At 44.3% G+C, this 24,736-nt stretch overlaps 1 protein-coding gene across 25 annotated transcripts in view; it reads left to right on the top strand.

Moving 5' to 3' along the window:
- Window positions 1–24,736, top strand: part of TCF7L2 (transcription factor 7 like 2) — a 172,539-nt gene that overhangs the window by 58,685 nt on the left and 89,118 nt on the right. For 22 of the 25 annotated variants that reach the window (XR_005602197.1, XM_039554031.1, XM_039554029.1 and 19 more), the window contains exon 4: window positions 3,342–3,443. The exons of the other annotated variants lie outside the window; for them this stretch is intronic. Coding sequence is in view for 21 of the 22 variants with exons in the window: in XM_039554031.1 (XP_039409965.1) it covers window positions 3,342–3,443 (102 nt within the window). In the remaining variant the exon portion in view is untranslated. The remainder of the gene's footprint in view (window positions 1–3,341; window positions 3,444–24,736) is intronic. 25 annotated transcript variants of the gene reach the window in all.

The raw sequence follows: 24,736 nt of genomic DNA, 5'->3' as shown, positions 1-24,736 counted from the left end.
TGAAAATTATGTGTATTGTAGACTCGCAGCGCTGAAATGTAGACTTGTAAAAATCTGTGGCTCAGGTAGCCTGTGGAGATTGAATTTGGCACACAATGAAGCTTTTATGTAAAGTAAGAATTATAAGCCACCACATCAATATTGTGTTACAGGCATGACAATTCTTGGATGAGGAGGCCTTGAGTCAGGCTCGTCACCTTAAACAATGCTAATATTTCATACTTTATCAACAGGGCTGGCATTTTGAATCCAGCAAATTGGACTTTTTTGCTTTTGCAAACATCCTGCCGTTGAAGCTGTGGGTTCACTAGCTTGACATGGGCATTGGCTGTGGACTCTGGCTCCCTCTGCTTATCTGACAGACAGAACATCTTGCCCTTGGCGGGGCTGGGAGGCTGCTCTGGATCCTGGCCACTTGGTAGAGCTCATGGAAGTTGCTTTATCAACCCTTGTGCGTTACTGCTTTCCCTTGGGTCCAGTTATTTGATTTTATTTTGTCTCCCACTGGTGTATTATCCACTGGTAGAAATGGAAGCTGTCCATGTCTGTGCTTGTGTGCAAAACTGAGCCCTCTGGGTTTGGACTGTTCCTGCTAGGCTTCATGTGCATGTCCAAGAGAAGCTGTTTGTGCTTTAGCCTTTGCACTGTAAGACTTCCTGGATCCTCTTTGCCAGGAGTGGGTAAGAGAAGGGCTTTACTGAGAGTCCAGACTAAGGGTTTTAAAAGGAGAAAAACAAAGTGTAACAGTAAGATCTTCTGAAACGTTCATCTTGCCCTTAGGTCAGCCTGGTGTAGGAGCTGAAAGTATGTGCTGAAGGCACAGGCTGTTGTGGGATAGAGGTGGAGTGGGAGCAACCATGCCTTCTTGCTCTGTTTCTTCTAATGGAATTTATTGCTAGTAAAAACCAGCAGGACTGACAGTCCTGAAGGCTTTGTAATCCCTGCAATAATTACTGACTGGATGGGGTCTGCTGTGAGCTCACCCCTGCTGCTTGTCAATGCCTCTGTCTGCCCTTGGGGCAGTCTCAGAGAAGCCCACGTGTTTCATGGCCTATGTTTTAGGACAGCTGCTGCCCTGAGCTCCTTACAGGTTGTCGTGGTTGTAGGGATATTCCAGGGTTGCTTGTGACTGTGGAATGGTCATGGAAAAATGAAGGTGGTGGGTTTATTTTTGTGGCTAATGGCTTGGTGGCTGTTCCCTGAAAAGCCACTGTTGGAGCTGTCATGTTCTTGTAGGGGCAGCTGTGGCAGTGGTAGCTTCTCGGTCTCCAAAACAGTTGTGGACTTGGAAGCAGAGTCATGCACACATCCTGTGAGGACATTTTCCTTGGAAAAAGGGAAAAATACTTCACTGGTTGTCTGGAAAACCCGAGAAAGCCAGTAGTAGCTGTGACCCATCAGGACCCTTTCTGTAAATTCGTGTGCCCCTCTACATGGTGGTGTTTCGATTGCTGTCTAAGAAAACTGGTGGACTTTTAAAAATGTAGCAGTTGTCTTGTTTAATAGTGCCATCTGCAAATCTGAAATGTATCAGATTTCCCCTCAAGTTAAAAAGCTCTCAGTTGGCTTAGGCTTTGGGTCCAAATTCTGCGCACTCGGGTTGCATTTTTACGCACTTTCTTGAAACCGCAAAGGGTTAGAAAGTTGCTTTAACATCATCTCAACTTTAAAATTTATGTTGTGGTCACATATATTGAAGAGCAGGGATTTGGTGCAAGTGATCAAATATCTGGAGGCTTGCAATCGAGTTGTAAGAGTTAGAAATGTTGCTTACGGGTAGTCTAGTTCCGGTTTGTTTGGGTTTTATTTCTTGTTTTTAAGTGCTGAAACATTCTGGTCCACATTGCACAAATCCCAAATGTGAGCATGAATAAAAACAAGACTTCTTGGAACTTGAGGAACTCATATGGGGCACAAATCCAGAGTATGGGTTTGTTTATTTGCATTCCAGTAGCTTGGAAAACTCAGGCCCTCCAAGTGATGGGAACTGATAACACATCCTCCCACTGGCTTCTGCTTTTTGGGCACCTCAGTGCCCAGAGTCTTGCAGCAAACAGGCCTTGCATGTGAGCAAATGTTTTGCATACGTGAGCAAATGTGATAGTGATGTGCTGAAAGCATGGAACCAGATCTCCTTCCTTCCTTCGTGGAGATTCAGATGCAGCTTCCGTTGTTCTCCTGGAGTGGCGGGGGCTGTTTGTGCATGGTGGTTCTCCAAGATTACTCTTACTTAAAAAAAAAAAAAAAAAAAAGGAATGGGTAAACATAACTATTTCTCTAGTGGGTATTTTCTAGGAATAGATCTGTCAGGTCAACCAGAGTCTAGTGCTAAACAGGAGCTTCTGCAGTGGCCTGATCTATGTGGGCAGCTGCTTTTCTTAGTTCTGGGAGGGGGCTGAAGGTATGTGGCCATACACATTTCTTCCAGCATGATACAGGGCTTTTAGAAGTCCCATATTAGCCTGTATTAATTGGGACAGCACAGCACCATGCAGAGAGAAAAGCTTGGGCTGAAATTATATTCAGATGTATGGCCCAGAAGTTTGTTTGGGATAACTGATTCCTCTGTGGGCCTGCTCTTGTTCAGACCAGAGTCGAGCGCTTCTGGTGCAGCGAGCTGAAGCTTTTCTTGCTTTTGAATCAATGTCCCATATGCTGCAGACATGGCACCTGTGTGTGTTCAGCCTGTCTGCTGGTGGCAGTGCCACAGAGAAGTTGTGGCTGTCCCTGAGCCAGGGTTGGCTGACAGAAGATAAGCAAGAAGAGAATCTATGGTGTCTTCCAGAAATGGTGAAAAGTAGAGAAAAACAGTGCCAAGACCCAGCACTGCTGGGTCTTTTTGGGGTAGTGCTCTGCCTTTAGGGCTCATACAGCACTGGGGAGTTGGAGCAGTTGACTTGGTGCATTTGTTGAAAGAAGGCTGACAGATGACCCATATAGTAATGAGATCACATTCTTAACTCATGATATGTTTTCCCTCTGCTGACACTGATACCCACCTTTTCCCTTGTCCCATCCTCTCCATGGTTATGCTATTTTGTTTCTTTGTGGGTTTTATTCTACTTCTAGATTTGCTACAATTAGTAAAATTAATGTAATACTGTCTTTGCAATCTGTTTTATTTTCTTTTATTCCTGAACTGTAACAGAGTGGTATGAAATTGTTAGTTCTGCACAGATTTTGTCTCCACAAGCATGTAAGGTTGTCTTAATTTTTGTTTCGGTTCCTTGCATAAGTTTTAATTTATACTTTTTTATCCATGTTACCTAAGATTTGTTATTTTTTTTGCCTTTCTTTTCTGAACTCATTTTTCTTTTCCCATTTTTGTTTCCTCCATCCAGTATCTACAGATGAAATGGCCACTGCTTGATGTTCAGGCAGGGAGCCTTCAGAGTAGACAAGCCCTCAAGGATGCTAGGTCTCCATCTCCAGCACACATTGTTGTAAGTAAACACAGAAAGATGTTCTTCCTTTGTTTAAAAAAAAAAGGCATTTGACATTAATGGCATTGGTTGTCATCAGTTTTCTTTTACACAGACCAAAGGAGAAACACTTCAAAACAAACAAATCCCTAACAAGCCTGTGGTAAAAGGAGGGAATACTTTTTTTATCACTGGGCTGTTTATGAAATTATCATCCATGTACCTTGCAGGAGACTAGGGAGCCAAAAATGCTCTGAATTTACACACTGCAGAATTATGTAGTGGCAGTGGAGTCCAATCAGGCTGGCTTACACATCTGACAGTGTTGAAGTGAAGAGAGTCAAGAGCCTGTCTGGAAAGCAGTAGAAAAATCAAAACCAAGCCTATTCTATGTCCTTTACCTAAAGAAATCTTTCCTTATTGTAAAATCTTGGATGAGAGTTTGTGAGAGTTGGTCAGCATTTTACCTAGGTGAAGGCTCAAAATAAAGTGCCAAGTTTAACAAAGCACATGTCCCTTTGTGTTGTGATGACTTCTCATTTAGTATAAACAGTGATATCAAATGTTTACTACTACCTGCAAGATATAAAACTCTATAATGAATAGTATTTTAATAAATAGTATTATTTATTAATTTCTAACTTAAATTTTGAATTCTTGATTAATTTTTTGTGTGCTTCTATTGTGAAAACAGTGTTGAGTTTGCAATGTTCAGTACAAATTTACATGAGAGTGGTTTGGGGGTTTATTTTACTTCCTAAAGTAGCATCCATAGAGATCTAGGAGGAAATGGTTTGTTTATGTGGTGATTTGCAAGAGAGGTGATATGCAGTGGTCCATCCTCACCCATAGCCAGTGCCAATGCCATTTATTGTTAAGGCACATCTTAGCTCTGACTATTCATCTGGCAAATTTACCTCTGGAGAAGATGGCATGTAGTAGATCAGAATATTTCTTCTGAAGTAATTCATCATCTAGTTTAACATGATTTTTTTTTTTGAAACTTTTTTACAACCATTAGATGATAAGGTAAATACCAGGAATAGAAACTCTGCTCATTCTTTACTTTTTGCTCTATAGTCTAAAGCTGACATAGCTGGTAGATCATCCAAGGCACACATTGGTTTTGCTAGAAATCTCCAATTATACTAAGCATTTTGAGGAGCTTCTTTTTCCATTGTTGTCTCTTTAAATTGAGAATTGTCAGCCCTTTGCTACGAGTGTCATAGTTCTTTATTTAAAAAGAAAAAAAGATTTCTGATGTTTTAGAATCCATAGCTTCTAAACCATCCCTCAATCCATCAGAGAGCAATTGGAACAAGACTGGTATCTGCCCAGTTGCTATCTAGTGCTGGCTGCTTCACTTTTTCAGAATGACTTTGCTTTTCCTTCCTGTCCACTTGGGCTGTCACTGGAGGAAGAGATCAGAGAAAAGACATGTGGCTGGTTATTCAGAAATCTACAGTCATCAAAACCTGCCATCATCTTACTCTTAATAAGAGATGAACTAGAGAAACTTTCCTATTTTAATTCATTTCTTTTTACTGCTGTGCTAGAGGACTGACAGGGGGTGGGAATGTTCCCAGGGCTCTGGTGTGGTGGAGTGGTGTCAGTCTTGTAGGAAGAGATGGAGGGGGGAGCAAGAGGCTTCTCCTGGATGGTTGCAGCTGGGGAGGGCAGGCTGAGTTTGGTTTGGATCACCTGAGCTTCCCAATGCTGAGCATCCACTGTCCCTAAGCCTCCTGCCCTGCAGGAGAGCGGACACTTACCTTTAAAACCCAAAGCAGCTTATGGTGCTGAGGGGGTTGACTGGGGTCTCAGCTCCCCAGACTCTCTCCAGCCCTTCCACCCAGGTGTGGGTGAGGTGGAGACGAGTGGTCAACAAAATATACAAAAAGGGTTCAAAAATCACAATCATTTTGGAAAATGAAGCGAAACCTGCTTCCAGGGAGGCTGATCTGCTTTGTGTTTTGACCATTTATGGGGTTCTTATGGGTCTCTTTAAAAGCTGTTTCACTCTGCTATTCAATAAAAAGCATATTTACCATAGCAACCACTTAGGCCATGAGGAACATATACTACCTCCGAGATGGAGGCCACCTTCCGAAAGAGCCACAGCTGGCATTTGTAATGTGATCTTTTGTGCTACTTACAATATTGGAGGGAGAGGAGGCGGAGGAGGGAGTGAGGGGGAGATTGGTGGGTTTTTGGGAGGGGGGGAGGTTCTGCAAGGTTTAATGTTTATTTCTAGCAGCAAACTGTTTTGCTTTGTTCTGTTAAAATATATAAAAAAGGGGCAGCTTTTCCCACCCTTTTTCCTGGCACCGACCCCAGGCCACGTTATTTTGTGGAGTGAAAATGGTCTTATTTTTTGGTAAACGAAGTTAGACAGGGTAGTGGTATTCGGGGGAGATGAAGTGGCTGCAGATGCCAGTTGGCCTGGGATGTGTCAGGTATGTCTGGTGTCCCCATTGCTGCTGCTGTGCCTGCCCACAGCACCTGGGACCTGGCTGCTCTTGCACAGGGCTCTTCACCCATTTGTGAAAATGCAGTTAATCTTTTTGTGGAACACTGAGGGGTATTTCACATCCTGATGTTTCTGTGCAAGTGTAATGTGTAGGGATAGAAACTGGTTCTCTACCCTGGTTACTGTGTCTAGTCTATCCATCAAGTGTACCTATGCCAGTTTTTCATCTTCAAATCAGTTGGGCTGCCCTGAAGATCTGTAGGAAAATGCTAACACCTGCAAATCATGTCTTATCTTTCCCCTATCTCTGAAATAAGGATTTGAGGCTAATCTTCATAGCTGGATTACAAAGAGAGAAAGGGAGAGTGCGGGGGGCTTGGGTTTTTCCCCTGCTTTTTTTTTTGCCTTTTTTTTACTTTCTTTTTTTTTTCACTTTCTTTTTTCTCCCCCCCTTTTTTTTCCTTCCTTTTTTTTTTTCCTTCTCTTTTTAACACTCTTTCTTCTCAGTGCTTGGCTGTGACAACCACAAGCTCCATGTCAGCCTTTACTCCCAGCTCCGATGAAACTCCCCTTAGGAGTTCAGTGTAATGACTCAAGGCTGTATAACATGGCCGTCTGTAATGTCTTAAGTAAAATCTATTCTGCTCGTCAGCCATCCTCCTTTCAGATTTGTTTAAGAATATTAAGTTAAGACTACAAAAATTGAAGCAAAAGACCAGCATGAATAATTTGGCTGGATTGCTGCCCCCAGTGCCGAGGACTGGGTTAATACTGCTTTTTCATAGTGCTTGAGGGAGTCTGCAAGGCCCTTAATGAGAAACAGAATATTAAACTGAAATTATGTTCAGTAGGTCTTGAGGAAGGTACAGCATGAGGCTCCATTTAAGACCAGTGCATTTATTTACATTTAGGTGCTTCACTCGTCTGGTAAGACTTTTTGCATCTTGCTCTGGCACAGTCATGCTGCTTATCTGTGTCCAAAGGTGAAAGAAAACTGGGGGAAAAATTGTTTTAATAGTATACTATTAAGCTTGCTAGGTCAAAATTTTGAATTCAGTCTGCAGATAGTACTATTATGAGGCTGGGATATTTTTAAAGTGTTTTTTATAGTTATTTCCTCTCTTTCTTTTCTGACCTTTGATTTAATTGAAGGTATTAAGGTTTTGTGAAACAGTCTTAGCAGGAAGTTTTGGGTGTAAAGCAGACTCCAGCTGGGTGCCTTGCCCTCAGGGAATGGGGTGCTAGTTGTCCTGAAATCCCATGGTCAGTGTGCACCTGATCTGATCCACATGTGTGCTGCCGGCATGGTGATAAGGATGAGAGATGGGTGATGTATCCCATCTCAAATGTTCATCTTACATGAACATTTTCTGTTGCAGCCTGGACAGGCAAGTGAAAATGAGCAAGGCATGTCTGTGCAAGGATCTCCGAAATCTGCTCACTGCAGAAAGCAAGCTCCTTTAAAAGCATTTTTATCTGTGTGCATTCCTACAACCTTAAGGAGAAAACCAGTGCTGTTCTTCCCTGCTCTCTGCGAAGTAAATACTCTGGCTCAGCCATACCCTGTTTTGGGCAGGAGTGTGGGTGAAAACCAGTCCTGGCATCCTGCCTCCTGCAGGCTGTGCAAAGACTTGCTTTTAGTTTCCTTTGTACCCGGCAAAAACATTCAGAACCCAAGATGATGGTGGCTCAGTACAACATATTCCTTATAAAACAGTAAGGGGTTTAAAAAATTCCTGCATTTTGAAGTAAATGTCAATGTTAACCTTGGGGGGAGGACTTCCAGTACTTTTTGGCCTAATGTGTAAGGAACACAGCCATATAGTAGACTGAATCACCAAGAACAAAGAATGACTGTGCAGTAGTGTATCTATTTTTTTCCTTTTTTTTTTTAAGAAAGTAAAAATGTTTTTTCAAAACACAATACAACAAGCAAAACTGAAGGCAAACCCATCTGAAATGTACTGACTGTTCTCAGCCTCTTCGATGTGCATGGACAGCAGGCGTCTGGGACCTCTGCGTGGTTTGGAGAGATCAGAAGTTTTTTCGCAGAGCGATTAGAGTTGAAACTGCACAGTCTGCCCTGCCTGTTCCCCAGTGTTTTTTGTCTTACGTGGTTTGTACTTCTGCATTTTAAAGAAAAAAACAAATACCTACTAGTAACAGTTAGGTTTATCTTAGCCAGATTTTAAAATGCACCTACAGTGTCACTTCAGACAGGCTGGAAGTGGGGTGCATCCAGACATACGTACGTCCTGTATGTGTGGAGCCATCTGGAGCCAAAATCTTGTAACTTCCACTCACAGTGCTCCAAGAGGGTTTTTAAAGCTCTTGCTTTGTTTGTCTTTAATGTTTTGTTGCAGGGAGACTGTTCTTCCTCTGCAGTAACCTCTTGAAATGTTCTTGGATTCCAGGCTGCCTGCACCCATGATAGGACCCCTCTTCTGTCCCTAGAGGTCTGCTGGGTGATCAGGAACACAGTGGTGTTGTAGGGGGAAGGACTGGGGTGGGCATCACCGATGTCAGTGCCTGGTATTTGAGAGGGACACGTGCATGGGCAGGAGGAGAGGGCTGTGTCTGAGCTGTCCTGGTGCCCACTCAGTCCCTGATGGCTGGTAGGTCGGGGACCCAACATGCAGATCCCTGAGACTCACACTGCAAAAATACCCACGCAGACTTAATTGGAAAGCTCCTTTAGTGGCGCTCTTCTTTTTAAATACTCTATACTTTATTTGGCTAATTGCTCTGACAATTTGCAAAGTACATAAAATGTTTCATTAATACATGCCCAAAAGTGTGCAAACATCTTGTCCTGAATTTTTGGAGCTTCTTGGAATTAAGCCACAGAACAAATTAAGCTTGCTGAGAATTTTGTGGCTGAATCTTTCACCACTAATTCCTTTTGATTTTTTGTTGGAGAGGGTTGTGTTTAAAAAAATTCTGTGTACAAACCAGAATGTTTGGGGCTAAGTATAGAATTCACCTACCGGCAGCCCAATAAAATTGCTTTGGATGGGTTCCTGTAAAACACACCCATTATATTCAGTACCCATTAAATATGAATGGAAACCTAGTGCTCGGTTTGTGTAGAGAACAGAAGAAATGTGGGCTCCTTGAAAGTAATGCACTTGGTAATTCAATATGTTTGCAAAATAGTTCAGACTTTAGGGGACTGCTTCATGCCCTTGCGTTTACCCTGTAACACAATGTCCATCCTCTCTAGCCCTTGTTTCAGTACTGGAGGTAACTCCTCTGCTGTAATGCTGAGACTGGGGAAATGTGCAGGCTTGTACCTCTTACTGTGTAGTGAGCAGGAATTTAATGCTTCTGCAAACATCAGTCAGCACTAAAGCACCTTCAGAAGACACCTTGCGGCTGGTTTGGCAGCTGGGATAAATTGTCACGCTTGGTTGTAGTCAGGAGATCTGTGAGTAGTTCCAAGAACTCTGAAGTATTTGGATGCTGGGATATTTCAGCTGTGAATAAATGCTGTAAAATGTATAGTACTGCCAACGCCAATTGTTCTAGGATCATGAGTCAGGCCTCAAAAGATCATGAGGATTTGTGGGGGGGGTTGTGTGTTGTTTTTGTTTGTTTTCTGTTTCTTAAATAATACATTTTGTGTTCTCTTTATTTGTTCTGTTTCCTGAGCCTGCAGGGTATACTCTGCTCAATCTCAAAGTTTTCTCTACAGCAGTTCGTGAGCTTGCTGTGTGCTGTAAGCAGTCTGAGGTTCTTCCCTAAGCACTTTGACTTCAAGGCTACCATGCCTTGAAAAACAGCAAGTATTGCTGGACTGGCTGTAAAATTGTGGGAGTTAGCAACCCTAAGTGTTGCTCCAGGAGAAGGCAGCTGAGTAGGAGTGTTAGGATATGCTTGGCTCAACCAAATCCTCATCTGTTGAACATCCATTTCTTGTGAATCGTGTGGTTTGACTTTGGGAGAACCTGGTCCTTGGTGCTGCCAAAGGCTCTGGCTTTGAGTGCTGGGGTAGCTTACCTTGTGATGGATGGCTGCAGCATTCCCAGGCAAGGACAGGCTTCTCTAACATTAGTAGGGACAGCTCAGTAGGTCCTCCTGGAGCAGCAGGTTTATAGCCGTGGATATTGCAGTGAGCTAGCACCAGTTCTGGTTTCCTGAAGAGGCTGTCCAGTCTTGCACATAAGTTGGAGCCTTGAGATTTGGCATTTTGGTTTGTTATGACACACCAAAGTATATCTCTCTCTGACATACCTCAGTATTGAAGCTCTCTGGGTGAGGAGGAAGCAGGACAAAAGCTTGCTCATCAGATCATCTTAAGAAAGACGTAGCTGTGCTGCCTTCAGTGTGGTTGGAAGTGCGTCTACTACAGCATTCCCTCATGTATCTTTTGTTTATAAAATAACCCCTTATATCCTGAATGTGACACAAATCAGATACCTAAATTCTGGCCCTTTTTGAGTAGTTAGCCTGGGATACAATAAACCTGCAGAGAGCAACATTTTGAGAAACCTACACTGGGGAGGTGGTTTAGGAGAGTATTTCAGCACAGAGGAATGCAAGCTGCATTTTGGATTCAAACACATGGCAGTTTGTTATGCCGGAGCATGCATGTTAAATGAACTTCTAGGGACTTGTGTGGGCCTACAATTAAATATCAGCAGGCTATCAGCTCTCCAGCAGAAGAGTGGCTGTGCCAGGCGGAATGAAGAGGATGCAGACGGTCTGTCCCCAGAGCCCTGGGCGGGTGCGAGGGCTGCAGCAGCAGCTCGGCCTTGGCAGCGGGTGAGGAGCCGCAGCAGCGCCGGGTGATGCTGCAGAGCCAGATGGGTGAGCCTGTCAGATCAAAGTTGATGTGTACCAAGGGTGGCAGACTTGGCAGGCCGCTCGCCGCAGGTCCTCCTCCCCGCACACCCTGTCTGCAGCTGAAGTTTGTGGCTGGATTCAATCTGGAGCTTAGAGAAGTAGGTACTGAATAATGCAGCCTCCTCTGGAGCCAGAGCCCGTGCCGACTGGAGCAGGAACAGGAGCAGCCATCATGTGCAGAGCAGAAGATTTAATGGGTATGATGTGGCCGTGGCACTTATTTTTCCCCAAATTTCTAGAACCACAGTCTTCCCTTTCCAGTACAGCTTTGGGCTTGTTGACACAGAGTGGAAAAGCCCAAATACTCAGTCGAAGGAGCTATCTGGGAATAACTATTCCTCATTATCTCTCCATGCGGCCACTCTTATTCAGCAGTAAGAGGTCCTTTGTGTGGTTTAGCTTAATCCGCTTTGGAAACGGATTAAGCTAAATCTCACAAAGGAACTCTTAGTGCTGAATAACGGTGTCCACACGGAAGGATAATTCGAAATAGTTGTTCTGCATTTTTCAATTCACACTTGAGCACAAAAACTTTCCTGTGCAGATGAGCCCACTTGAATAGGAACCACCTATTTTCTGTCTAAACAAGGTCTGTGTGCTGTGTCCAGGTGCGGTAGTGAAGTAAACAGCACGTATTTTTCATTAAAAAGAAAGGAAGGAAACTGGCATTGCTGGGCTCAGGACCATTTTTTTGCCAAGTTGCTCCAACCCAGGAATATTGCTTTTCTCAGCAGTTCATGTGGTTTGGTATTAGATTATTCATGGGATACTTTACTTTCTGGACTGTATAGACATTTCTACTCTTCTGTGAAAGAAACTGGAGCTGCCTTGTAAGCCACTGCATAAAGAGAAGGAAGGATGCTTTCTGCTCTGCCCTATGCAGACCTGTTTGGCAAGGGGCAGACCCATTTTGGAAAGCCTTTGGGGTGTTAGAGATGTTACAAGTAACAGGGAGTGATGCCTTTGTAAAACAACCTCCCAGCTCTAATCTGTCCCCAAGCAGTGTTCTGTGCCTATTTTCACAAAAGAAAGCTAGAAATAGTTGTCAAACAGATTTTGGGTTTGGATATGCAGTGGGCTGGTGGCAGGGGTCTGGTTCCAGGGGAACTTACTTGGAAGCTCCGCTAATACCTAGCAGATACCTGTGAGTAAAGCCATTGAGTGCTTCCTGAGGTGGGGAAGCATTGCTCACTCCTCTATTTCACCAATGTGGTCAGAACAGATGCTAAGTAACTTTCCCAAGTTGATTTTAAGAAAGTGATGACCTCCACATCTGGATTTTAGAGGGAAACAAAAAAGCCTGTAGCCCCACAGGAAAGCCAAAAAAACCAAAAAAGAAACTGAAGTAGTTTTTGAAATCTAAACCTAAAATCCTAACATATGTCAGACCTTAGAGGAAAGTTACTTTTGGTGTTATTTAGGTTCTTGTGTCAGATGTACCTTTTGCCTCATGTCTTGGAATTAGTAAGTTTGGGGGAGCTGCAGCAGTCCTTCCCCCACCTTGGCTGGCAGTAGCCATGCACCCAGGCTCCCGTCTGTAGGAATGATATGTGCAAAATGAGGGATAGGCTGGTTGGGGGTTGTGGACATGCATGGTTTGAGCACATATGTTTGTGTGTATACAAGAGGAAGGGTGTTTTCTGACTAACCTCCCTGATGGAAGTGAGAAGTAACCAAGTTTTGGGGTTTGGTTTGAGGTTTTTTTTTTCCAACCATATCCCTCTACTGTCTTGGTGCAGATTAAGGACCTGATGGTGACCCTGGGCCCTGCAGTGCAGGCCTGCAGAATGAGGTGCAGTTTCCTAGGAGAGGCGAGTGGTTCTCTAACATGCATTTTTCCTGTTGGCACGACTCAAAGACTTCTCAACTACTATTACTGTGGAAACTAGCTTCCCCTTCCTTTTTATTTTTTAGGTCTTGATTCAAGAAATCATTAAACATGCGTTGATGTCCATCGGTGTTCAGGACAACACCTAAGCATGTGCTCAAAGTATTGTCCTGTGTAGTGATGCTTTTCTGAGTTGGGATGCTGGAAATGAGCATTTATATGAAATAAAGTCCCTTCCTGAGAAATGGTTGTGGCCTCTGCCTGTCCCCCAGCTACTGAGATGAAAGAGGGAGAGAAGGAATAGTGTGACCTGAACTCTTCTCCCCTGGAGCTTGTCCTTGTGCTGACATATTTCTTCCCAGGAGTGTAGGAGGAGTAGTAGAAGAAAAGTTGAAGGGCTTTGGTCTTGATGCTCATCTGCCCACTGGGAAATGGACAAAATCTGTCCATGGTCTCCTACCCTGGCTGGAAGGGTAGTGTCTGGGAAAGGAAAGAAAACAAAAAAAGTTGCCCTGATCTGTGCCTGCAGAGCTCTGCAATGTCAGTATTGAGTGTTGTGGGTGTGTGACTGCCCTGTAATAAAGAAATGATGTTTTATGGAGGAAAGCAAAATGAACAGACCTGAAAGCCTCCAGACTTTCTTACTATGCACTTATGGCTGTGAACACTTCTCCTGCCAAGCAGCTGCATGGAAGCCGTATCATTAGAAAACCCCAAATGTCTGCAGTAAAGTTTTCCCTGGCAGCAGAACTTCTGTCACTGCATGTTGGGTGTGTCTATGTGGTTAATTAATATTAAGCAAGCAAGATTTTGAATTGCTAAAGCCGTAACTGCTTCACGTTGACTCCTCATCTTGATGCTTTTCAGGCATGTCCAGCTCTTTGGAGGGAAATTGTTTACTGGACATGAAATAACCTGCTCCTTATTAAAGGGCTCCTATGGCCAGGACGGGTTACTTTGGGATAAGCTCCGGTGTGAATCTGAGGCAATGCTGGTTGCTCCACAGTTGCTGCCCGAGGGGTAAATGTGAGGCAGCAGCTGCCATTTGGACTGAAGGTGTCCAGAGCTGAGCATGTGGCCGAGCAGTTGCAGTGGTGCTGTGAGGCCTCGCTGGGCTCACCCTGCAGTGACTTGTTCCGCTCGTCATGCCCGGGGCACGTCCAGGGAGCGTCCGCTCACACCGGAGATGGACTGTTAAGCTCCATTCCTGTGTAGGCAACACTTGGACACCTCAGATCGCTGTGCTGAGGAATCTGTGGGATGAGTAAACAGTGAGAAAGCGTGAGGGAGCAGTCCCAGCACTGGTGGGTGAGGAGAACAGCCAAAGAGCTGGTGCTGTGTTCTCATCTGGCCAACTCAAGCTGCTCCACGCCTGGGCGCCCAGCTGGGCTTGTGACTCTTGAATTAAAGCATCATCCTGCTCCTGTTCGCTGGTGGTTGGATTGGGGGCCTTAGTCTGGGGTTGGAAAATTAGGTACCCTTCCCTTCCCAAGTGCCATTCAAGCATGATAGTGGCTTCTCCCTGCGGACACAGTTTCACCGATGTGACTGTGTAATGAGCCGGTCAAAGTGCTTGGTGCAAATTAAAGATAATTTCATTATCATTTTACTGTTGCCTGTATTTAGGAAGATCTAGTAGGCAAGGAACTGTCAGAAAAGCAGATTGTTTTTGCTGCCTCGGGTTGCCCAAATGCAGGGGAGATGGGGCTGTGCAGCGCACGGCTCAGCAGCGGTTGGGTTGCTGTACGTGTGTGGTGTGACAGGCACCGTATGCTCACGTCCCTTTCCCAGAAAGGTAACGTGTTCTGCATATCAGATCACGGCAAAGCTGGAAGCAATGTACAGCTCCCCTGAGTCTGAGTTCACAGTCCAAACTGGTAGGCTAGCCTGTCTTTGACATGCATATTTAATGCTGTAGTTGTCTTTGCATATTTTGCTGGAGGGGATTAAATGCAAAAAAAAAAACCTGGTTGCTCACCTGTCCTTTAGCACAGGTGAGCTTTGCACTTTTTCCCTTGGACATCTGTGAGACATTTAAAAGAGCATCATGGGTTCCTGACATCAAAGAGTTAATAGCAGTGAGTGGGTACAATAGCTCATTAGGACTTAAACGTGGGCTGCAAACTCAGAAATCTTGATAATTTTGGTCTATAAGGACACTGAACTTTCAACCCTGGTTCAGCAATAATAAATGCCTGTTAAGTAAGGCTTCCTTTTATGAAGAGAGGGTGGATGGATGCATTTCAATGGACTTTAAAAGTATTGCTACTCATTTCAGCGTCTGCTGGCCGAATGCATCCGGGCATGGGAAGGCATTTCAAGATCTGCACAAAAAGCACTTTGAAGTATAACCTTTGTGAGCATCTTGCTAAACCTGACTGCAGCTGGAAGCAGCACTTTATCTATCTACTTATTTATTTATTTATTTTTTTACTTGGGGAGTATTTTCATTTCAAAGTTGCTTAAAAAAAAAACACCACAAAAAACCCCCAAAAATAAACCTGTGAGCAATTAAACGAAAATGCAGTTTCGAAACTTTGACCCAAAGTGAAAAGTGATGGTGTATGTTTGCTTTTCACGTGGATGTTTCCATAACCAAATATATCAGTGCTGATTTTTGAAAGCAGGGAAGGTGAAGCTGCGCTTAGGGATAGAGCTCAGGGAGCTGCTCAGGTTGACAGCCCTGCCACCCTGGAAAAGAGGGGCTCAGGCACGTAGCCGTCCTCCAGCCCATGCTGGCTGTGCCCACAGGAATCCCAGCGAGTAGCTCAAAAATCTTTAACAGCCCATTTGTTTACCTGTAGAAGGTTCCGTTATGGGGACTAAGATTCAAAACAAATCTCAGAGTGGCTGTACATTACCACTTCGTAAGTTGCAATCTTCCTTGCCTTGAGTTCGCAGGTCTTGATTCAGACAGGCTTCTACTGAGGTCCTACATGAGAGTTGAAGTTGTGTGTGTGTGTGTGTGTTTTACCTTGCCTCTCAGAGAGCACGAGGGAGACCTCCGTGAAGAGAGTGACAGGGTTTGATATAAACCAGCAGGACTGCATTGCTGCCATTATTCGACAGTAAACCCTTTCACAATGCCATATGCTGTGCATTCCAGCGCAGCAGCGGAGGGTGTGATATAGTTAAAGCACACTCGGCAAACAGGAAACACTGGTGACCGCTGTGTGTGCTTTTCATGGAGATAAAGTATTGAGAGCGTAACGAAGGGAAAAAAAAAAGTGCTGGGAATGGGGGGAGAGGATGGCAGGGGTGAAGGAGAGGGATATATTTTGGGCCTGACGCTCCGGTCATTATGAAAACGCAGGCAGGAAATGCGGCCGCGAAGCAGCCGAGAAAACACTGCTTTGCTCCAAGATGTTTGTTTTACTTCATTACATGTATTTTCTAGTTTGCTGCTGGGTAGCAAGAGTGGGTGTGTGTGGTTTGGTTTTTTTCAGGTTTTTTGTTTGTTTGTTTTGTTTTCTTAATTAACTTTCTTTTATTTTTAAAGTTCCTGCCACTCTGGCTTAGTATCCAACTCCCTTCCCCTCTACCCTACCCTGGTTAATAATGAAAGGCTATTTTAAGGGACTGGAGTTCAGTAACACATATTTCATACTCCAGGAAAATGCAGACATCAGTGTTTAACCTAAGCACAGTTATTTTCCTGGGCAATGGCTCTGCAAAAGGCATTGCAAAGCCTCCTCAGAGTTAGGAAGTCGCTGTTGCAGGGCAGGGAGGAAGGCAGGGGGATGGGACAAACAGGTCCTTGGATGGGGAGAGCTCTGAATCATAAACACACCATAGCTTTAATAAAATAAATGAAGTGGAGCCTTTTCAGACGAGGGCAGACTGTATTGGGGCAAGCCAGGCTTTTAACGTTGGGAGTGAAAATTGACAGGCTGAGAACTGGGACATAAACAAAAATGTCAGTCCCTGGGAGTCTTGTTCACTGGACAATGTCTCAATTGTTTCAGTGATTTTTCGCAGGCAGCAGGGGATAGTGGGAGATTTAACTCTTTGCTGGCCATGGAGGAGCTGGGGGTGCTCGCAGAGTGAAGAAGTGGCAGAAAAGAGCATTTTTGTTTGGAAATGATTAAGCATGTCAGTGGGTGATAAGGGAAGGTCACACTGTTCTCTGCATATTTGTCTGCTGTTAAAGTTGGGCTTTACACTTCTTTAATTATATTTAGGTTTTGCTCCTTGCTTGAAAAAATGTGTTTTGGGGGGTTTTTTGCCTTCTAATTTTTTTGCTTTATGTCAGGAAAAATGAGGTCATGGGGCAGACCAGTAGATATATAAGAAGAAGGGAAAGTGTGCATGCGTGTGTGTTACATTTTTTTTTAAATTGGTATTTCTTCATTAAATGGCTGACAGGCAAGCTTGGTATTTTAAGGCTGTCTAGATTATTTGGAACATGCTGAGATGTGAGATAGGGAATGCCCTTTATTTTATTAACCGCTTTTCTGTTTTGCTTAAGTCTCAAAATAAAAAGCCTTCTTCAAAGAAGGCAGAGGAGAGGCGAGGAGCTTAGGTGTCTCATCATGCTTTTGCTTTATTTATTATAAAAACAAACATTGAAACCTGTTGCATACCAGCCTGACGTGGGCAAGGTCCAGAAAGCTGCAACTGGTAATTCTTTACTCATCAGATTTTGAATGTGTGTTTTGTTGTGGGCAGGGGGAGGAGGGTGAGACGCAAACTGAAGTTGCTTCTTCAGGGCGCAAAAGCTGTTGAGGTTTATTTGCAGGAAGATAAACCTCTTTTAATAAAACGTGGGTCTTGTCTCAGTTGAGTGAAGTTGAAACATTTTGCAGGCTGGAAGCCAACTTGCTTGGTGTGCAGCAGCCCGGTATTAAAGGTCTGGGATGTGCTGAGGTTGCTTTAACTTAATTTATGGAATAATAATGTATCCCATTTTTGTATCCGTGCATCCTCCGGCTGCTTTGTGTTCTGATGCATGTTTGCAGGCCCACATTTTCTCCTGCTTTTACATTTGTCCTTCCCCAGCCCCCAGCCCCTGCCTGCTGCTGAGGCCAGGAGCAGCCCAGGGCTCTCCACCGCCTTCCTGCCGGGCAGGAAATTGCCTCCTCCATGACTGCTGCACACAGTAATGCAGCAAAACTTGTGCTCATGGGCAGGCTGCTGCCCAAATTCCTGCTTGGGGAATACACTCTCCTGTGTGATAAGGATGGGGAAGGGAAGCTCATGCTCTCCAGATGCTTCCATGTGTGGTTCACATGCATGGGAGATAGAGAAGAGAGTGAAAGCAATGGCAATATCCCATTGAAACAGGCTGTCTCCAAAGGCCAGAGCAGGGAGAGTAAGTTGCTGTCCCTCCTAGAGTCTCACCAGGACTGGAGATAGTGGTCACTAAAAACACACACTAGAGCTTCTGTGGAAAATCTGGCTCCATACGTGTTTTGAAGTAATACTGGTTTCAGAGATTTAGAAAACAAAAGTTGTTGACATGTTGGAGCAGTTGCTTCCCTGGGTAAGTATCCTGAGTAGAGCTGGATTTAATAATTTATAATTAATCATTCGTGCAGCAAAATGAATTGCTCTTCCTGTTAGTGAAGGATCACTGAAGAGATCGTGATTTTTTGTGGAACTTTGTTTGTTACTCATGCACAAGTCTCAGCGTTTTGTCTTGGAGATCATCCACAAGCAGTTCCTGAGCTGGCTGGTGTTGGGGCTCCTCTGAGCAGAGATGGGGAACATGTGATACATTTCCATCCCCTGGGTTGAGCAGTGAGTGATACTCTTTAATTAATAAAAGTTTATTTTCCATGAACATTCTCCAGTACTTGCATAAATTCACTGTCTTGGCAAGTGTCCTTACCACTGAATTCATTTGCTGGTGTAGTCACAGAAAGCAGTTAGCTTTGTCACTTAATGAATTTCTCCTATTTGCTGCAGAGCACAATGTAATGCTGATCTAGCTTGGGTTGCCGTGGTTTTGTATGTTATAAACACAGAAGTAAAGAAGTCAGTAGTTTGAAGTATTTTCTTAGGACTGTTTTGAAATTTCCACCCCTTTCTAGTCATGAGTAACAGTCAACTTTGATTTGAAAATAAACTCATTACTGATAATAACAGCCTTCAAGAGATCTCTGCTTCTCTGCTCCTCCCCATCTCCTAGAGAGACACAACTGCTGTTCCAGGTGAAACAATGCTATTTTTAGTGCCATTTCAGAACATGTTCACAAGATGTCTGCTATACAGCTGGACAGCCCATCTATGTGTCTGGTTGCCACAATAGTTTTGAGGGCTACCTTTTCCTAGACATCCCAGTTAGCAAATAGTTAATTCTCTAGTTTAGATGAACTGGTAGGTGGGGAGAGAGGGGCACACTGAGGAGAAAATGCTCTTTGTAGATATGTGTGGTGTCTATAACCCTTCAAGGCAGCTCAGTTGTCCGGGGTGAACAGCATCTTTAACCTTTGCTTATATTACTAAGGTTTTGGTGAGGTGTAATCAGCAGGTCATCTGCTCCGCTTTGTCCCCCTCCCTTGTTCTAAGATGTGCCTGGACGAGCCCATGGAGCTTGGGCATCATGTGCTCTCATGTCCCTTCACCTCACAGGACCTGAATCCTGCTTGAGGAGTTTGGGAAACTAGCAAAGCAAGAAATGGGCTAAGTCACTCTTTGTAAGAGTTGGATGTTGTTTGCCTGCCTTCTGGAATGAGCACATGCTGGGTGGTGTAAGGGTTTGGATACTTCTTGTTATGTTTCTCCTGTGAATATTGACTCAGCCTGGTGAGATACAGGTGTGGTGGTAGTTCAGTGAAGGGCTCAGAGAAACACTCCTGCTGTTCTGGTTGGGTGTTTGGAGGTGTGATTGAGAGCTGCCACAGATTTGAGATAATAAGATAAGCAGGGAGCAATCCCTTCCCTATGCTGTCAACAGGAGAGCTGTACCTGTCTAAGGCATGAGTGACTCCTGCATGGCTCTGTACCCATGCTGCCCTTGCCCTGGGTACCTCCTGTATTAGATACCACTCCTGTCTCTGTGAGGAGAGAGGAAAGGGCATTTAAATCCCCCTTTTGCTGCTTGAACATCTTCCCAGTTAAACACCTGGGTAATCATGTACATTCAGTTTGTCTGGAGTCTTCCCTGCAGGCCACTTCTCACCAGCATCTGCTGCGCCCGCATGTTGAGGTGATGGTGGAAGTTCTAGATAATGGTACTTCGCACTTACGTAGCACTTCACGTTTCCAAAGTGCCGTAAAAACCCAAGGCTCCCTATCAGTCCCTGGGGGAAGCGGGAGCTCGGCGTTATTACCCTCATTTATGGGCAGAAAAGCTGAGATGCGGAGAGGTTAAGTGGTTTGCCCAAGCCCACACAACAAGTCAGTGTCAGATCTCAGATTAGACTTGGAGTTTTTCTGGCACTTGCTGTCATTGTGCAATCAGCTGGAGTGCGTTGCCCTCATGAGATGCTCCTTGTCAAGCATGGAAACTTTGTGCAAAGCCTTTCGAAATGTGCAGAGAGACCCTGCCTTGGAGACAATGCTGATTGCTTCTGTTTATATTTTAACATGGACTTAGACGATATTTTACAGATCTTTCCCAGAGGCAAAAAAATTGCCTTCAGTGGAGAAAGGTTCAGACTGAAATACTGTTCAGTTAATGGTGGTATCTCATCGTGCTGGGCAGGCTGTGAAGAGCTGTGTAACCTGGCCTGAGGAGCATTAATCTGTGTAGTGAAGTAAAGAAGTTCTTCAGTACCAGCAACTTTTTTACAGCATTTAGGGAGAGAAGGCACAGCACGAAGCTCCTGTCTGTGAGAAATAATGCCCCATCTACCCACCAGATTGCTCTCGAGGAGCTACTTGGTGTGTGAGGATGCTTTTGTTGGAGAACGAGTGCCTCTGCCTAGCACAGAGTAATTTGCTTTCAAAGTAGATTAAACTAAACTGGGAGGATGCTGTTAATCTGAAGCTGTGGGTTCTGCATCTGTGTTTGATCTAGATACTCTCATTTAAAATTGTATTTGCGTATTCTAGATTGATTTATCTTTTTCATATGGAGATGAGGCCTCATCTCTCAAACCAAAATTTGACTGAGATACGAAATTACCAGGTTATTCAATGGGGGTGTCAGGCAACTCTTTCCCTCTGTTAAGTCATGCAGATTTTCAGACAGATCATTTCCAATACTCTTCGAGGATGGGTTTGAATGGGAAATATCTGAATTATTTCCCTGGATGCCCAGCAGTTAAACTGGCTGTGTCTGTGTACAAATTTGCCCTTCTATAATAAGTGAATGAAACTGGGCTGGAGGAACATACTGGGCCACTGCTGAGGTTCCAGAGGAGGCTGTCGGAGTGGTGTCCGTGGTCTCCCAAAAAGCAGAGCCAGAGGGTGGCTGGGTGCAGGCTGCGGGGCGGGATGGGGAATGCCCGTGCGTCAGTGGGAAACCACAGGGCGTGGTGCGGGGCCCCGCTGCCGCCGGGGAGCTGCAGGGACAATGAGGCTGTGGTAGGCAGTCGCTGATACCAGAGAGCCCCAGCTAATCTTGGTTTCATGTGGCGTGGTCTTTTGGGATCAAAATACAAGGGTCGGGGCTTGTTTTTTCTTTGTATTTTTTTTATTGCCATCAGCTAGTCTGGCGTCTCATTTAATATCTTCTTTCCACTGAGAAAGCGGGAGTAGCCTTCCCACATACACACTTTAAGGGGGAGTTAACATGCATAGGCCAATTTCTGGACTTTACACCAAGCCCTTATGCCCAGTTGAGTCACTGCATTTGTTTTGCAGGCTTTTAATTTTCCATTTCAGTGGTGGAAATATGCCTCTTCTGGGCTGGCCTAGGTGACACATCCTCTCAAATACCTTATTGCAGTGCTGGGGGACCCTGGCAGCCCACCTGGCAGACTCTAGAGATCATTTTGGTCCCAAACCCGCCTGAGCTTTGGGCAGTGCCACCTCTTTGGCTGAACCCAGATCATAAGGTTGAAGATGGATCATGTGTTCTTTTCTGGGACCTCCCACCCACCTTGCCTTGTGACTTGTCAGTGTGGCACTGCACGGGACAAAGGCATTGTGCATTATCACATGGCATGTTCAGCATTCATGGGTGACAGCCAGAGACGTACCTCTGTGCTCTGAACTGTTACACCACGGTGGAGGATGTCATACGGTGTCCAGAGATGTTTCCCCTTCCCCCACTGCCCACATGCCAAAATAAATATCTGATATGAAAGTTAAGGTACAGAAGCCAGCTGGATTGAACAAGAGGTCTTGTCTCCTTTCTGCCGTTGTTGTTATTTTTTTAATATAATTTTCCTGATGGGTTGAGTGACTGTGTACAGTAGAATAAAGGGGTGGAAAAGATATTTTGGCATTTCTTTGAGCAGTAGCATATTCCTTCTTTGAAAGCTGGGAAATTTTTTTTTGTGTTTGCTTTGGGTTTTTTGTTTATCTGCTCATTTGGGCTTTATATTTCTCCCCCCCCCCCCACTATCCCCCAACACCCCCCCCTTCCTTTCACAAATGGAGGAGAGGAGAAATTGTGTGCATGTGTGTGTGGTGCCCTGCCAAGCAGAGAAACTAAACAGACAGCCTCTATTGCTTTTGCTCTCACATGTCTAACTTAATTATGGGGGAGGCAAGGGGTGTGTTGTGTTTAATGTACTCCATGCTTCCAAAACTCTGCACTCTCACATGATAGGGGCTGACCACTGGCACAGGCTTTCATTAATATTTTTTCTTTACCCTGCCCTTCTGAATCACTACTTTTGGTTTGGGGGCTTCTTTGTAACGAAATTCTTTTATTTTTATTTTTATAATTGCTTCTGGATCTACAGAAGCGTATGTTGAAAATCATCTCAGTGTCACTAGTCTTTAGTTCAACAAGAACGCTATAGAAACGAAAGGTTCTGTCATCCATCAGATTTTCTGTTCCATTTGTTGAAGATGAAAGGCGAGCGAATTTAGTGCTCACTTTCTTCTCCTTCTGACAGTTATTGATCCTCCCTGGAACTCTGCAATTCACGCTCGGAGCCGGCCCTGACACGGGGAATCCCCAATTTATTATGTGTGTGCTCACTAGCGCCGTGTTAGTGCAGCAGATTTGCCCTGCCTCTTTCAAGGCCGTTTGTTAATTTTTCAGCTGCACCTTGTGAGCTGGGATTCTCCCCCTTCTCACCCATTTTGGCATACAAGACTTTTAGTCTGGAGGCTGCTAATGTTTGAGAAACAATTGCTATATGGTGTGTTTGTGTGTAAGTGGTTTCAGAGGTTTCTTGATTTGTACAAAATAGGAAAAGACTGAATCCTTTTCTTTCAGACAATGGGGTATAGGAGGGAGAGAGCCTGCTGGTTTTTAGTTGAATTTTATGGTCATTAAAAATGTAAGATTACTGGGTTAGAGACAGCCCCTCAGTTAAAATCAAGATTATGGAGTAAGTGTGCTTATTTGATGGCTTCCATCACCAGAAATAGTGCTGCAACAATATGAGAGGAATAGATGTAATAGTGGGAAGTATCATGGTCTTTCATGTCCGTTCTCCCCATGGTCTTTAATTGAGGGTATGTCTGGGTGGGTGGGAGCAGAGACTCAGGGATTTCCTCCAGTGCTTCCTGAGCTGACCAAGTGCAAACCCAACACATCGTGTTGCAGACTGGAGCTGACTTTAGCCTGGCTGTTGTGATACATGGGCCCAGCTGATGTCCTGGACCATGCTCTGCTGCATGGATGTGTCCTGTCTGATGCCCAGCAGGGCATGGAGGCACCAGTCTTCTGAATATGGATTTGTAACGCTCTGTGCTCTTCCAGCATCTCTTGTGCCTCAGCACAGTACCTCCTCTTCTGTGACTGAGGATGGTGAAGTCTTACACACAAATTTCGTGAAGCTTCTGCTTTTTTGATGTCACTGAGAGCCTTTTAGTGTAGGTGCAGTGAAGGTGTAATCTCTTGGTTATTCCCTGCTGAGCAATAACAAATTCTGTAAGTCTGCCCTTTGTTTGTGTAAATGTTCATTAAGTCCTCTGTCCCCTGTGACCAGCCAGGGATATGTATCACTCTTGTTGTCCTGGTCCTCTTTTTTTCTCCAGGCTGCTGTGTTCTTGTGGTTTACTTAACCCTTGGCCAACAAAACATATTTCCAACCGAAATCTTACAGAACGGAGAGGAACAGGCCCTTTCTAAAGAGGCAAGACCTGCCATGGGCCAGGGTGTACCACCTTTGGGCTCAGCCTGGGGAGAGCAGCTGGACTGGCCATGCAGAGCTGACGGTAATCAGCCCTCCCCAGCTGCTTACAGGCTTTGCGGGAGGTTGGCGGGCCCTTAAAAAAGGGAGTTTCACATCTGCTTTTGTTTATCCTTTTTGCTGCAGGCAAGGCTGAAAACTTAATAAATTGCATGAAACCTAAGGAAACATGAATGTAAGAGTATTAGGTAAATTACAGAAGCTTGCCTACCTGTAACATTTTTTATAACGTGAATAGGACGTGTGTATTATTTCTTTATGAAAAGTACACCATGTCTTAGCCTCTCACTGAGGCTCTCTTGTTTAAACATTCCTGTGTTCTTGCTACTTCTGCTCCTCAGCTTCCACCTCTAGATCTTCCCGAATTTTAACATCGTCTTTTTGGTGGCAGGCGTTTAACGCACCAGTGCTCTGAAGATGTGATGATGGCTTTTCGAAGGATATTTATGAAGTGGTTTTTAAGTATTTTGGAGGCTCATGTCTCAAGGAACAGATGAAAGAAAAATCCTTGTAATGCTGGTAGCATATGCACGCTGTACAAAGAATGTCTCAAATATGCGCCTGTATTTGCTCTAATATTCTCACCATTTTTTCAGCCCAACTCTCCTGGCAGGGGCAGGGATGAAAGGGGAATTGCAAGAGAGAAACAATCAACTTTTAAAACAGACACCTTAGTAAGAGATGCTGTAATTTCAAATATTTGCAGTTCCTTTGTTAAAGAACTGGCATTGCACATTAACCTTAATGTAAGTGTAATATAGCATGTATCTGAGGCAGAATTGAAGAATATGAATTTCTGCAGCTAATGGTTTTTGAATAAATTCAATACAATTGTCTGGCAGTTATTAGCAGAATGTGTGAATCGGGGACTATGCAACACTGTATACTTTGAAGACCTTGAACTATTTGTACCAGTTAAGAGCTGTTAGATAGAATCTGCTGAAAATTAGCTTCATTCAGTTATCATACA

The sequence above is a fragment of the Corvus cornix genome, chromosome 6 (genome assembly GCF_000738735.6).
Source record: "Corvus cornix cornix isolate S_Up_H32 chromosome 6, ASM73873v5, whole genome shotgun sequence".
Lineage (NCBI taxonomy): Eukaryota > Metazoa > Chordata > Aves > Passeriformes > Corvidae > Corvus > Corvus cornix.
Note: the sequence above shows the minus strand (reverse complement) of the source record. Positions and strands in the feature narration are given on the sequence as shown.